Source organism: Natator depressus, chromosome 11 (genome assembly GCF_965152275.1).
Source record: "Natator depressus isolate rNatDep1 chromosome 11, rNatDep2.hap1, whole genome shotgun sequence".
NCBI lineage: Eukaryota > Metazoa > Chordata > Testudines > Cheloniidae > Natator > Natator depressus.
In genome coordinates, this window is record NC_134244.1 from 12861639 (window position 1) to 12875463 (window position 13825).

The 13825-nt window shown below is 42.2% G+C and overlaps 1 protein-coding gene across 1 annotated transcript in view; it reads right to left on the minus strand.

Annotated features, from left to right (window-relative positions):
- Nucleotides 1-13825, minus strand: part of HEG1 (heart development protein with EGF like domains 1) — a 90294-nt gene that overhangs the window by 19139 nt on the left and 57330 nt on the right. Inside the window, exons 16-21 of the mRNA XM_074967227.1 lie at nt 11320-11436; nt 10667-10786; nt 7469-7563; nt 4800-4858; nt 4029-4189; nt 565-699 (exon numbers count right to left, since the gene is read on the minus strand). Of these exons, the coding sequence (XP_074823328.1) occupies nt 565-699; nt 4029-4189; nt 4800-4858; nt 7469-7563; nt 10667-10786; nt 11320-11436 (687 nt within the window). The remainder of the gene's footprint in view (nt 1-564; nt 700-4028; nt 4190-4799; nt 4859-7468; nt 7564-10666; nt 10787-11319; nt 11437-13825) is intronic.

Here is a 13825-nt window from a genome sequence, read left to right on the forward strand (position 1 = left end):
ACCTTAGTTTATTTAAAATGTAGTGAAATAGCTCTGTGTCTGCTAAGGCACTAGTTAAGATACTGGCTCTTGTATTTAAATGTCTATTATGACTCTTTTTAAGATCAAATAAATTCACACTCCTTCTCAGCTACTTGGTCATTTCAAAATACTAAGGATGCATCAATACAGCTTGTGAATTTAAAACAATTATCTTTACTTCCCCTGGAGTTCAGAGAAAAGAGCAACACAAAAAAGCGTGCTATGTTATCTGTGCACTATGCCACTGAACTGTAGCCTCTGGCATTCCAACCCCTTGTCTCTGTTCACTGGATCTTTCTGACGTGCACAGCACGCTCCCGAAAGCGATAATATTATGATAACTGTAGTGAGAGAGTATCTTCAAGTTCTTCTGTAAAGCACCATATCCAAATGGAGGAAATCTAAACTGTTAATATTTATTCATAACACTGAGCTGCTTAGCATGCAAAGAAATACAAAGAATACATGTGTGAAAATAATTTCAACTGGAAACAAAATATTAAGCAAAAAACAAAGCAAATCTGGCTGTGAAAAGAACAATACCTCTGCAGGAATGATCCATCTTGTTGTATTTAAAGTATCCACTCTTGCACTGGCAGACTGCAATGCCATCCCAGTCGGTGCATTCCGAAGTCTCTCTGTCACATTCAGGGTCCTTCTGTTTACACAATCCACCAACTACCATAAAGACATCACCAATATCAGCTCATGTCCTTGTAAATTCACTGTTATGCATGTTGATCATCAGCTTTCCCCATGTATCACACTTAGATCAGGTAATGCTTTCCCCTATTTCTTTATTAACATTTGCTCCCTTTTGAGATAAAGCCACAGGACCGAATATGGCAGTCCCTACAACAGAGATTGGTCCAAATATGTAGGGAATGGTTGGAACCAGAACATGGATCTGAATTCTACAGCTGTCCCTAGCTCTGTGATATATATATCTATATATATCTATATATCCTTTTTATGTGATTGTACGATGGGGTTCTTGTCTATGACTGTGGTCCCTAGCCACTACCACAATGCAAATAATAAATAATAATATAATGGGCATGAATTAAAATTCTGCATCTGTACACTCCCTGGCTTTGGAGGGCTTATAACCTGGATGAGATTTTTGCCCATTTCTGCATTAAATACATAATGTACTTATTAAGAGGGTCAATATTTGAACGCAGATATTAGAGATAGAAAAGACCTACTGAGTCATCAGGTCTATCTCCTACCAACCAACACAGCATTGTTCCCTGCAATATATTCTTGGGTGCTTTGTCCAACCCTGACAGAATTCAGCAGTCTCACAGATCTCTCCATTACGAAGTTGTACATGATATTCAGTCTAAATGTGTATGAAATCTTCAGTTAAAAAAAAAAGAATTTGTATATGCTGTTCTTTTTGCCATACACAACTTGTACGTCCAGTCTAGATGATTTCTTTCAGATTAAGGGACACAAATATTAAATCCCTGTTAGAGAGATACCAGAGTATCCTTCACTCTGTAAAGCTCTTCCAGCGTAAATGCCCTCACATCTCCGCCTTCTAGCAGACAGACAGACCTCTGACATGTAAAGATGTAGTATATAGTAAGGAGAACCACAGCAGCATGCTCCACAAATACTGTTATAATTTCAGCCAAGATGTAGTTTCCCCACACTTCTGGTACAACCAAACCAAACTAGGAGAATAGAGAAAGAGAGGGGTATGGCCCACTGCTCTTAGCATAGAACCAGGAGCTAGAAACTCATGAATTTTAATCCTAGATCTAATCTTGAGTCTATGGGTATGTCTACACTGCAATTAAAAAATGGTGGCTGGCCCTTGCCAGATGACTTGGGCTCCTGTGGCTTGGGCTAAGGGGCTGCTTAACTGTGATGTAGATGCTGGGGCTCGGGCTAAAGCCTGGGCTCTAGGACCCTGCAAGATTGGAGGGTCCCAGAGCTTGGGCTGCAGAACCGAGCCCGAACAATTACACTGCAATTAAACAGCCCCTTAGCCCGAGATTGGCGAGCCCAAGTCAGCTGGCATGGGCCAGCCGTGGTTGTCTATCTGCAGTGTAGAACACTATGTGGCCTTGGGCAAATTACTCTCTATGTGGCCTTGGGCAAATGACTTAACCTTGCCTCATTTCCATTCTCTTTAATACGGCAACACAGGCAAATGAGCAATTAATGTTTGTGAAGTACTTTGAAGACGAGAAGGGCTATATAAGTACAAGGTATTATTGAGTGAATTCTGCAGTATAGGAATGCGCTCCCCAAAACCAGTTCTCTGAGCTTTTACAGATTATGGACCAGGCTGTGCAATACATATGATTGCAGAACAAGGAAACCCCAATAACCATCTGATCACTGTAATGGACCCAAATCCTCTCCACAGGCTTAAGCAGCATGAAAATGCATCCCATCATCTTAATGCTGAGTCACAGAATGTGGCCGGCCCGATAAAAGAATTAAGAGAACTGGAGTTACTTACTGCTTGTAAAGATTCATAACTGAACTACAGGCCTGTTCCAGCGCCCTCTGCAGTCTGCAGAAAGACTTCCATTAGCTTTACTGGGCTTTGGTTCAGGCCTGACTGAGGAGAGCTGGGTCAAGCTGGGTGAACTTGGATAATAATAAATCATTGCTACAATTTCTATGCCAATATGTTTCCCAACTGGAGCTCATAACCCTTTACTGTCCCAGCTCTTCTCAATTCCTTTCCCTCCTGAATTTGTCAGCTTGATTTTCAATACGTGTGTCAGAGAATAATTTGTGCTGTCAACAATTCTGTTTATCTTTAATGGGAAATTAGACACTAACCCTCACAGAATAAAAGAGCGGAAGAGGCCCCCGCTGGACTTGGGCTCAGCTGGCCTATCAAATCAAATCCCACCACTTTAATTGGGCTGGCGGCAGGAATTAGCAGGTGAAGAGCTCTGGCATGTGTTATGCAGGAGGTCAGACAAGGTGAGCAAAATAGGCCCTGTCTGGCCTTAAAATCTATGAGAAAAGGAGTTTAAAACTCCCAAATTTCTCATTTTTATGCTTATTTAGCTTAAATGGCCAGACCAATTTTTCTTTCAGACTCAGACCCAAGGCTAAATGTTGCCAACTTTCATCTTCAAAGCAAAACATCTACAAGTACGTCACAAAGCTCTGGATGCAGATTTTTTTTTTTAATGGAAACCTTGTCTCTCAAATGTCCCTCATTTCATGGGATAGCACTCATTTTAGTCTGAAGGCTACCTGTGTTGCACACACATTTGGGGTCCCCTCACTTGGACTGTAACATCAGTCTCATGAAACGGAGGCTACAGAAACCTATGTCCATGGAAGGAAGGAATCCCACAGAATTTTAAAGTTTCCTGCATGCATCATGTTTTGGTCCCTAGTCACACACTGCATCCCACGGTTGGGCCTGGGCAGGTGGAGGGGTCTGTATAGAAATGTTACTCAGCCTCGAACCATTTTAATACCGTTCACTTTTACCAATGGAATCTGGCACCAAGAAAAACCCAACCCCCAGCACGTACAGATTAACCATAGCAGCAAAGAAAGGCTATCATCAAATTGACAGGGAGGGCTTGTCTCACTATAAACCTCACCTTGCTGTCACCCTCCCCTTTTTTAGCAGCTCTAAGCCCTGCACTCAAATCATTTTGATAGGTTCAAACCACGTGGTTAGAATAAGTCTCGTATTTTTTTGATCTGGATGGGATTCAATGCCATACCCCAGAGAGGAAAGGACCATTCACAATGACTGTAATTCTGCGCGGTGTAATCTTTCACCCCTCTAACATTTTCACAAAGAGGCAGATTTCTCATACATGCGGGTAAGATAAAGCTTGACATCTGCAGTCTCTTTTTACACTGCAGGGGCTTTAAGATGACTTCCATTTAAATGAGATACATATTTGAAAGGGACTTTTCAGAAGGCCACAGTCACTTTAAGAACAAACAAACAAATAAAAAGCTGATTGTTTTCCAGTTTCATTATGATCAATCCGGATGTTATTTACCTCTGGGGAGCAGCGTATACTTGGAGATGAACTGGCAGGTTTCAGCAGGAGTTTTGCAAGCACTAATGTAGCTTCGTACACTGTTAACAATGTCAAGGAGCGTCACGTTGGATGCTAAAGAAAAGGTGGTTTGGACTGAAACTCGGACAGAATTGGACTCCCTGCCAAAAAAAACCTATGCATCATCGTTTTGCATTTTATTTCATTGTTAATATGTCCTCGGCAGATTGCTATTAATATCAGTAATACATAGTGTGCATACAACACTTGATGTATATTGAAAAGACTGTCCAAACATTAGCTAAGTTCCCATAACAACCCTGTCTTATGTTACCCCCACTTTACAGACAGGGCAAACATATACATTTAAGACCCAATTCCCTCCGCAGTGGGATACAAGTAATTCACAATGAAGCCAATGAGAGGAGATACTCGTATTTTTCAGGGGCAAAGTTAGGCCTAGGGATATTAATGACCTGATTTTGAAAACAGGTGTCATTGACTTCACTGGGAACTGGGGTTGGTCAGCACTTCTGAAAATCAGGCCATAAGTGACTTGCCTAAGGCCACAAAGAAAGTCAGTGGCAGAGTACTACAATGTTCCTTGCTCCCAGTTCCATAGCGAGTCCTCTTATGCCACACTGTGTCTATCTTATTATCAACTGCAAAGCTTGGATCCAGAGCTGAACTTTCCCAGAGTTTTAGGCTGTTCAGATCAAGGAGGTTGCTTCTCCCCTATCCCCGACACATGCATTGTATTACATTCCTTACCTTGCAGCTTTAACTACTGAGTTGTAATAGCCAGGTAACGCTGAGAGAGACACGTTCAGCTGAAGGAAAGAATGGATATTCTATTACTGTTCGGGAATTAAACAGGGATCTCTGACCTTCGTAACAGCCTCTATTTCAATGAGACAGAGGGGCTTTGTATTGGCAACAAGGGAAGGATGAAGTCGCCATTGTGCAGCTTTGGACATGAGCAAAGTCCTATGGTTTATAAAAATGGGCATCTGTCCCGGGCCTGCTGTGCAGCGAGTACAATGGGCGAGGACCAGCCAGCAAAGCAGTGGGGAAAGGGGCCTGCATAAGGCACTATTCAGAATGACACACTTGGATGCTGCACATTATCAAAGGCGCCTCCCCCCGAATCCCACCCTCAAGGAAAGAGTCTCGGACTCAGTCATTTATTTTGATTTCTCCTAAGTCTGTTTAGTCAATATCACGGAGGCTGTCATTCCCTCTTCCTGTTGCTTTAGCTATGTCACCAGGCAAGCTGCCTTGCTTGGTGAAAGGCACAGTGAACTGCTGGGACCAAGGGCTGCTAAAAAGCTGATCTAACTTGTGCGAAGACAAGAATGAATACGTGGTAGGCAAGAGAACTATCCCTGGTATGAATGATTCACAGGCTACCTCTCCACTGTGAGGTAGGAGTTTGATTCACCTGCTTGCGTACACAAACTCGCACTAGCTTGAATTGAGCTACACGAGTTTCAATAGCTGTGTAGACGCCATAGTGGCCGCGGAGGCCTGGCTTAGTTGTGCCGAGAATAAACCTGCCTGAAACTGGTGGATATGTACTCGGCACAGCTATGCCATGCCGCCACTGCCCGGGCTACCACGGCTACACTGCTATTGATACTCGTGGCCAGCTTGCTGAGAAGAAAGGAGTATGTGTACGCAAGCAGGGGAATCACAACCCTAGCTCGTAGTGTACTCAGAGCCCCAGTTCTCTTTTCCAAGCAACTTCAGCACCAGGTTGGTATTTATGAGACCTGTTGCTGAAACTGGGGGAGCCCAGGATTATTGGTCCTGAGTTTGTCTCCGAACCGGAAATAAAGAGCTTTATAACCCCTACGCCGGAAACTGCAGTACAACAACAAGCCGCTAGGGGGAGGGCACTCAATAGAAGCCTATAGGCAACCCCAGCCGAGTCAGAATGAGCTTTGCCTTAGTCTAACTCACTCAGCCTCCTTGAAGCAGGGTCTCTCCACTGAGGTATTGATGGGATGGGATGAACTAAGATTCAAAAAATGAGCAGATCTTTGAATATAATTATCAGCCTAATCACCTTATTTCCTGCCTGGGCAAGCCATCCCTCAGCCAAGAGAGAAAAAAGGAGCTAATGATTCAAGTTCCACACCTAACAAAAAGAAAAGGAGGACTCGTGGCACCTTAGAGACTAACCAATTTATCTGCGCACAAGTCCTCCTTTTCTATTTGCGAATACAGACTAACACGGCTGCTACTCTGACACCTAACAAAGCCCATCCCCTGGCATGAAGGAAGAGCTGAAGTTATTCTTTCTTGTCCCATTTCTCACTGCTGAAGCTTTGTTCTCCAGGTGGGTAATCAACTGTGGTTTCTGCCTTCCCAGAGATGGGCAACTTAGATTGGAATAGCATGAACACCAACCAGTATTATTTGGCTATATTTAGTTAGTCTAATGTTACCACTATGTGTACTCTTCTGCAAATGCAGCATTCTTATAATTTATTTGTATTGTGGTAGCAACCAGGAGCTCCAGTCATAGACTAGGACCCCACCGAGCTAGGTGCTGTACAAACAGAACAAAAGGACAAGTCTTGCTCCAAAGAGCTGATTCATTTTTTTTTCCCACACAAACACAAATTCTGTCATGAAGCACTGGAATAACAGAAGCATAGAATCATAGGACTGGAAGGGACCTCGAGAGGTCTTCTAGCCCAGTCTCCTGCACTCATGGCAGGACTAAGTGTTATCTAGGCCATCCCTGACAGATATTTGTCTAACTTGTTCTTAAAAATCTCCAATGATGGAGGTTCCACAATCTCTCTAGGAAATTTATTTCAGTGCTTAATCATCCTGACTGTTAGGAAGATTTTCCTAATGTCCAACTTAAACCTCCCTTGCTTCCAATTTAAGCCCATTGCTTCTTGTCCTATCCTCAGAGGTTAAGGAAAACAATTTTTCTGCCTCCTCCTTGTAACAACCTTTTATGTACTTGAAAACTGTTATGTCCCCTCTCAGTCTTCTTTTCACCAGACTAAACAAACCCAGTTTTTTTAATCTTCCCTCATAGGTCATGTTTTCTAGACCTTTCATCATGTTTGTTGCTCTTCTCTGGACTTTCTCCAATTTGTCCACATCTTTCCTGAAATGTGGCACCCAGAACTGGACACAATACTCCAGTTGAGGCCTAATCAGTGCAAAGTAGAGCAGAAGAATTATGAAGAATCATGTCTTGCTGACAACATATTTTACAGTCTTTGAGGAAAAGTCCCTAGCATCTGACATGGTCATGACATAGTAAATGACGAATGCCTGAACCAGAAAATGTCATTTGTATAAAGATGAACCCACGATTTACAGTCTCTGTATCTTGTGCTTTGTTGCACAGACCATGACACTGGATGAAATCTACATGAAGCAGCATTTGTTAATGTTCTAGAAATGACACTTACCATTGTTATTATTTCATCTTCAATTCGATGAAGCTCAGAATACATCCCATGAGTAGTGTTCAGTTTCAGTGCAACTTGACCAACAAATGTTCTTACTAAAATTAAAAACAAAGCCTGTTAGCTACAATTCATGCAGCTTTGATACCCCAGGCTGAGATCTTATCATGTCCCATGAGCTAGACAGAGTTTAGTCTGGTTGAAAACTATAGCAATGGGAAACCTATGAACGAGTTTACCACTAATAAAGCACAGATCCCATGGGATTCTTCACAAGAGATTGTGTGTCAGCCCCGGTGTCCTAGCTAAATTCCATCTCAGACAGTTATATGTAATCTAACTGAATACTCCTGCAGCTTAAATTGAAGAGAGAGTTGTTCTTTTTCATTTCCTGTCCTAACCCGTTGTGCAGTGGTACTACTTGCTGTTAATCAGTCTGCATTCCGCCCAAGAGGTAACTATATTTCAGTGCTGGGTGCAATAATTCTTGTACTATATAATCTCTCTGTCTCTATAGGGACATTTATACGGTTACTCTGAAGGTCTTGATAGACTAAGATCATCTGCTTCCCCCCCCTCCCCCCCGCACCAAGTCTCTTTTTTATACTGCATATATTTTGCTCATTCCATTTCTAATCTTCCATTCTTTGCATCATGTATCTTGATCTTGCTGTTTTGTTTTTTTTTAATTTTTCCAAATCCTTTCTATGTTGTGGTGCCCAAAATGGCATACAGTTGTTGAGGTGAAGCTGCTGTAGGCTTAGAGAGAGCAGCACACCACACAACCTGCCATGGCCCAAATATGGAGTGCAAATGGGTGACAGAGACTCCAAAGGAGGGACATAAAAACATTGTCAATGCAGGAAACTTTAAATATTGTGGGATTCATTCCTCCAGTAAATAACTCTTTCTGTAACCTCAGTTACAAGAGTCTTTATTTCGGATTTGAATAACCTCAGCGTGGCCAACTCTCATGATTTGCAGGTATGATTTGCCATATTTGGTGGTTTTCTTAAAGCCTCAGCTACTGGAGGCATGTGATTAGGTAAGAACCTCAGCTTTCTTTCTTTTTTTTTTTATTTAATATAACAGTAATTTTCTAACCCTCGTCAGTGTAGAGAAAAACTTGAAAATGTGACCCAGGTGTAAACTTGTGATGGGGTCTACAGGCCCCACACTGAAGCTGGGCTGGGAGTGGAGCAATATTGTGCTAAGGGGTGGGCCCTGCCTATGTGCACAGCATGTTCCCACGACAGGGACACTGGTAGCTCAGGGAAGTGGGGAGCGAGCTGCAAGCTCCACCAGGAAGCAAGACTAAAGCTGAGAGCTATGTCAGGAGTGGCAACAGCTTTGTGAAGGCTGCTCTAGAAGCAGGGATTTGGGTACCCCCACTTTTGGGAGCTGAAAGCCCTAAAAGAGATTACTTCAACATGACACTAAGACATTACTTCAACATGACATGACAACATGACAGACTGATGAATGTCTCTGAAGCCAGCAACCATGCTCCAACTGGAATAGCTCCAGACTGGTAGGAAGTGACCCAGAGGAAAATATAATTTAGGGTAGCTCAATAGCTGGGCCAGATGCTTTGATAAACCCCTAGGGCACTGGGTCAGGACCCAGTGGAACAGGTGGGCCCAGATCCCCCTACCTTGCCCACTCCCCCACGCCTCTATAGTGACAGAACCTCTGTGAAAGCAATCTGAGCACGCAGAAGTGATTAAGGCTGCAGCCAGGGCCCCTTTGGGTTGACTAGGCTGGCAGAAACTATAAGACCACGACCCGACCGCTAGGACAGCTGATCATCGGACCATCCCGCTACAAACCTCAAGATTCAAAAACTAGAAGGCAAATAAAAATAATTCAGAATCTATTTCTTTTTTAAATCTTGTGGTTTTTAAGCTAATTTATTGATTTTGGGGGTTTCTGACTCATGAGTTTTGAAAGCTTGGGGTTGGAAATATTTAATTGTTAAATATATGAGAGAAGAGATGTCAAGTTTGTGTGGGATTTAGGTAACTTTGGGACTGAAATGTGTGATGCCCTTTGAGATGAGGTACAGTTTAGAGTTAAAAGCACTCTTGCCTACCTAGATTTATACAAGCCTGGGGGCAGAAGCTAATAACCCAAGTTGGAATCTGGTCAGAATAGCAGGGATTCTATCCCTAAATCTTCTATTAAATGTCATGAGACTGTCAGTGAAAATGGAGGATCACAGCTTCAGCTTTATATCCCACCCAAAAGACAAATACAGTTGCGGATAACATTATAAAGCCTCCAATCCTTTCCCGTGCCTTCAGGCTACACACAGAGGCCAGGTGCTCCTCTCACGGCAAGTTTTGTACCAGAGAAACCTCATTGACGTCTCTGATTCCTGATTTACACTGGCATAATCAGAAGAGAATTAGATTCACAGTGTTTATATAATCTGCCCTTAGTCCAAAATAAAATAAAATCATTTGCTACCCTAGCAGTCCATCTTAAAAATGCCCTTCATTAATACCTCAGGCATGATTCAACAGCACTATTTTCATATTTGTAATTCTTTCAGATCGTGGCTCACAGTAAAGTCTTGTAAAACAGTCACTTCTACAATGGGTCACGAGAAAAGCGTGAAATTCAGAGTCTTTCTGCATACAGAGGTGATGGAACTTGGATATTGAATAATTGTGCTATATGCTAAATGAAAGCTACAAAATAAGGCCTTGTTCCTACAAAGACTTATACAGTTGCTTAACTTTATGCACATGATTAGTCTAACTGAAGGCAAATTTCACAATGGCCCTACTAACATGCGCCTAAGTCTTGGTAGGAGTAGGATCTAAGTATTTTGTGAAATTCTTTTAGATTGTTAGAATTCATTAAAAAAAACCCTGGATTTTCTGTCCTTAAAATACAAATAAACCTGTAACCATTATTTGAAATATGCTGTTCCTATAGCTTTATGAAAGTGGAGGAAATCTTTAAATATCACTGAATCCCCAGGACATTCCACCACAAAATACATGAGACTACATATTGGTAAAGACAATAAAAGACAATTATGCTAATGGAAACCAGCTATCGGTAGCTAAATTTTAAAGGAAAGGATTTTTCTGATTCCTGGTTTTATTTCTGTCTTAGAAGATTTTTATTTTTAACCAAGTATTTCTTTCTTTCTTTCTTTCTTTCTTTTTTTTTGCAGTTCAATTCTCTTACCTAAATTGCATTTTCCTTTTTCTAGCTGGTATCCAAGAGGACATTTGCAGACATAGGAGCCGTGAGTATTATTACATGTGGCCAGAGCTGGGCATGGATTAGAAAGACATTCATCCACATCTGAAACAAGGGAGAAAACAGAACAGCTGGTAGAATTACAAGAAATCATTGGCAGTAGAACTAGAAGACCCTCTGCGTATTGTTGTACGACTCACTGCATCATTACCACTTATTATTATTTATCGTGTTCTTGATCATCCTACCGAAGCTGAGTGAATAAATGCAAAGAAAAGCTTTCCCATTCTCATTGTTTTACTGACTTTGCTTCAGCCCCAGTGAATAATAATGCCTAGCTCTTATCAATCACTTTTAATCAGTAGATCTCAAAGTGCCTTATAAAGGATATCCCCATTATCCCCACTAACACACAAAAAGGTGAAGGAACTTGCCCAAGGTCACCCAACAGGCTAGTGGCAAAACCAGAACCAGAACCCAGGTCTTCTAAGTTCCACACTGGTACTCTAGCCACTGGGGTCATAGCCTGTTTCTACAAACTGCTATCACTCAGGCAATGCAGATTGATTTCTTTGATGTTGCTTGAATTATCACCAATATAAGATGGAGGAGCCATTGGCTGCAATATTGTCCTTTACCTTCCCTGCAGTCTTCTCCTTGCCAGGCTGGTGAACACTTGCACTGATATTTGCCCATAACACCATTAATAACGCATTTTCCATCATGCAGACAAGGGTTCGTGGAGCAGATATTGACTGTGAAATAAGACATTTGGGGGATTAATTCCTGGCTTGACTAGCATGATTGTAGTTTTGTCTAGTTGCTATGCATGCCATACAACTGAACATTCAAATTCTTGGGGGAAAAAGCATTGGATTCTCACCCTCTTTTCTGCCATATCTGGAAATGCTCTTCATGATGCATGTGTTAGTCTCATTAGCAGGAAGATAAATTATGCACATGTCCAAGTGCAGAACATAGCCAGAAGGGCTGGCTCGTTTGTTGATTACACGGGATTGCAAGACAAGCTAGGGGGCACACGTCACTGGGATCTGTTTTCTGGTTATTACTGAGCAGTGTAATTCACAAAGGCTGTAAGGATGGTTGTAGGGTTAAAGCACAGGAGTCAGGAACTCCCGTGGGCTGTTGCTGGCTCTGCTGCAGACTTACGGTGTGGCTGCATACAGGTCACAGAGGCCCACACATTTCAAAAATGGCCACTGATTTTTGGTGTCCTGCCTGAGACAAACTGATTTTTCAGAGTTGCTGAGCGCTCACCCTGGCGACGTCTCCCGAGTGGAGTTATGAGTGTTCAGCACCTCTGACAAGCAGGGCCAGTAGCGTAGCCAAGGGGGAAGTGGGGGGAGCGGCCGCTCCCCCTCTGAGCACAAGTGGAGCCTTTTTGATTTATAGGTGCCTTTTTTCGTTTATTCACGCGGCAGTGCTCCAGTTCCTCGGCGGTGGGGGCCTTCACGCGGTCCGGCTCCTCGGCGGCGGGGGCCTTCACGCGGTCCGGCTCCTCGGCAGTACTTCAGCAGCAGGGGCCTTCAGTGCCGCCGAGGACCCGGAGCCCCACCCAGTGAGTACAAGCGGGTGGCACCTCTTTTTTATGTCCGCTGCCCCTGTTCGTTCCACCTAGCTACGCCACTGAGCAGGGCTAATGTGTCTCAAGCAGGGCACCCAAAAATTAAGTAACCAAAAGGTACTTCTCTGTCTTTCAGTTTTCCTGCTGTAATATGGGGAGGAAACCGATTACCAAAAACAGCGTGTGGGGGGGAAGAGGCATGGAATTGCATGGACGTTTTTAAGGCTTCAGACCTTATTTTTTTAAATATGAATTTGTCAACATTTTGAAACCTGATGGGAGAAGTAATTGTGAAAACACGGAAAATTTTTCCCGTTTTTTTTTTAAATGTCAAGACTTGGAATAGTGCTAAAAATCGTGAAATTCAAAAAATGTTGACCAGCTCTAACAATGATGAGATAGGCATGGGACTCCGCCCTGCAACTCATATTCATGTCAGTATTCCCACTGAAATCAACGGGATTGCTTGCATGAGAAAGGCAAGCAGAATTGGGCTATTAATTCCTTAACGTTTCTAAAGCAGTTTGGAAGGCATTACAAAAATACAGAGTGTTATTAAATCCATAGTACAAAGTGTTAATCCAGGTCACTGAAAGGACTTCCTCTTTACAGTAAATGTCAGAACCTTACTTTTTAAAAAAGAATAAAGTAGCAAAACATGAATCACTCAATAAAAAGAGGCTACATTAAACTAGGTTCTCACATAAAATGCATGAACCCATGTCACTATTCCCAATAGAATACTTATATACTGAAATACAATCTGTAATAAAAATATTCAGTCAAAGAGTTCAGTCCTGTAAACACTTATTAGTGGCTGTAGTACTTTCTACTTTATGTAGTCCTACGGATGTTAAAGGGGTGACCGAAGTCAGTAAACACTACACTGTTTAGCAAGTGTTTTCAGCTGCAGGGGCTTTAATTATGGATTATATTTCCATTCTGATAAAAACATTACTGAATATATTTAATTGAGACAATAAGGAGACTAGACTGACTGACGCCCTTGGGTTTTTGTGATACAAAGTCCTTCACGCACTCCTCCCAGTGTACTGATGACCTAGCCACAGCTACCTTTCCTCAACCCCCTTAGTCCCTTAAGGATAAGTACATGAGTCACCATTCCAGTTCACTCCTAGAAAGAGTTTTCCCTTAGCCAAGTGTGAAGATGCCTGCTTCTGCCAAATTATGTATTCTTGTTTTATGGAGTTTTTGCCAAAGTTTCTGCTTCTAATATCAATATGGTTTCATGTTCTTAACACACAACTGGCTACGACAAAAGGCAAAACTGGAACTTGTGCTTAACGCTTTTCTCTACTTTGCTTCAAAATATAAAATATAATAATGGCTATGACTATGAGTGGCAATAGACTCAGCAAGGATACAGAATGTGGCCTAGACTTTCACTAACAAGTGACAAATGCAAAATAATGCACATTGGAAAACATAATACTAACTATACACACAAAATGATGGGGTCTAAAGGAGCTGTTACCACTCAAGAAAGAGATCTTGGAGTCATTTGGATAGTTCTCTGAAAACGTCTGTTCAGCATGCAG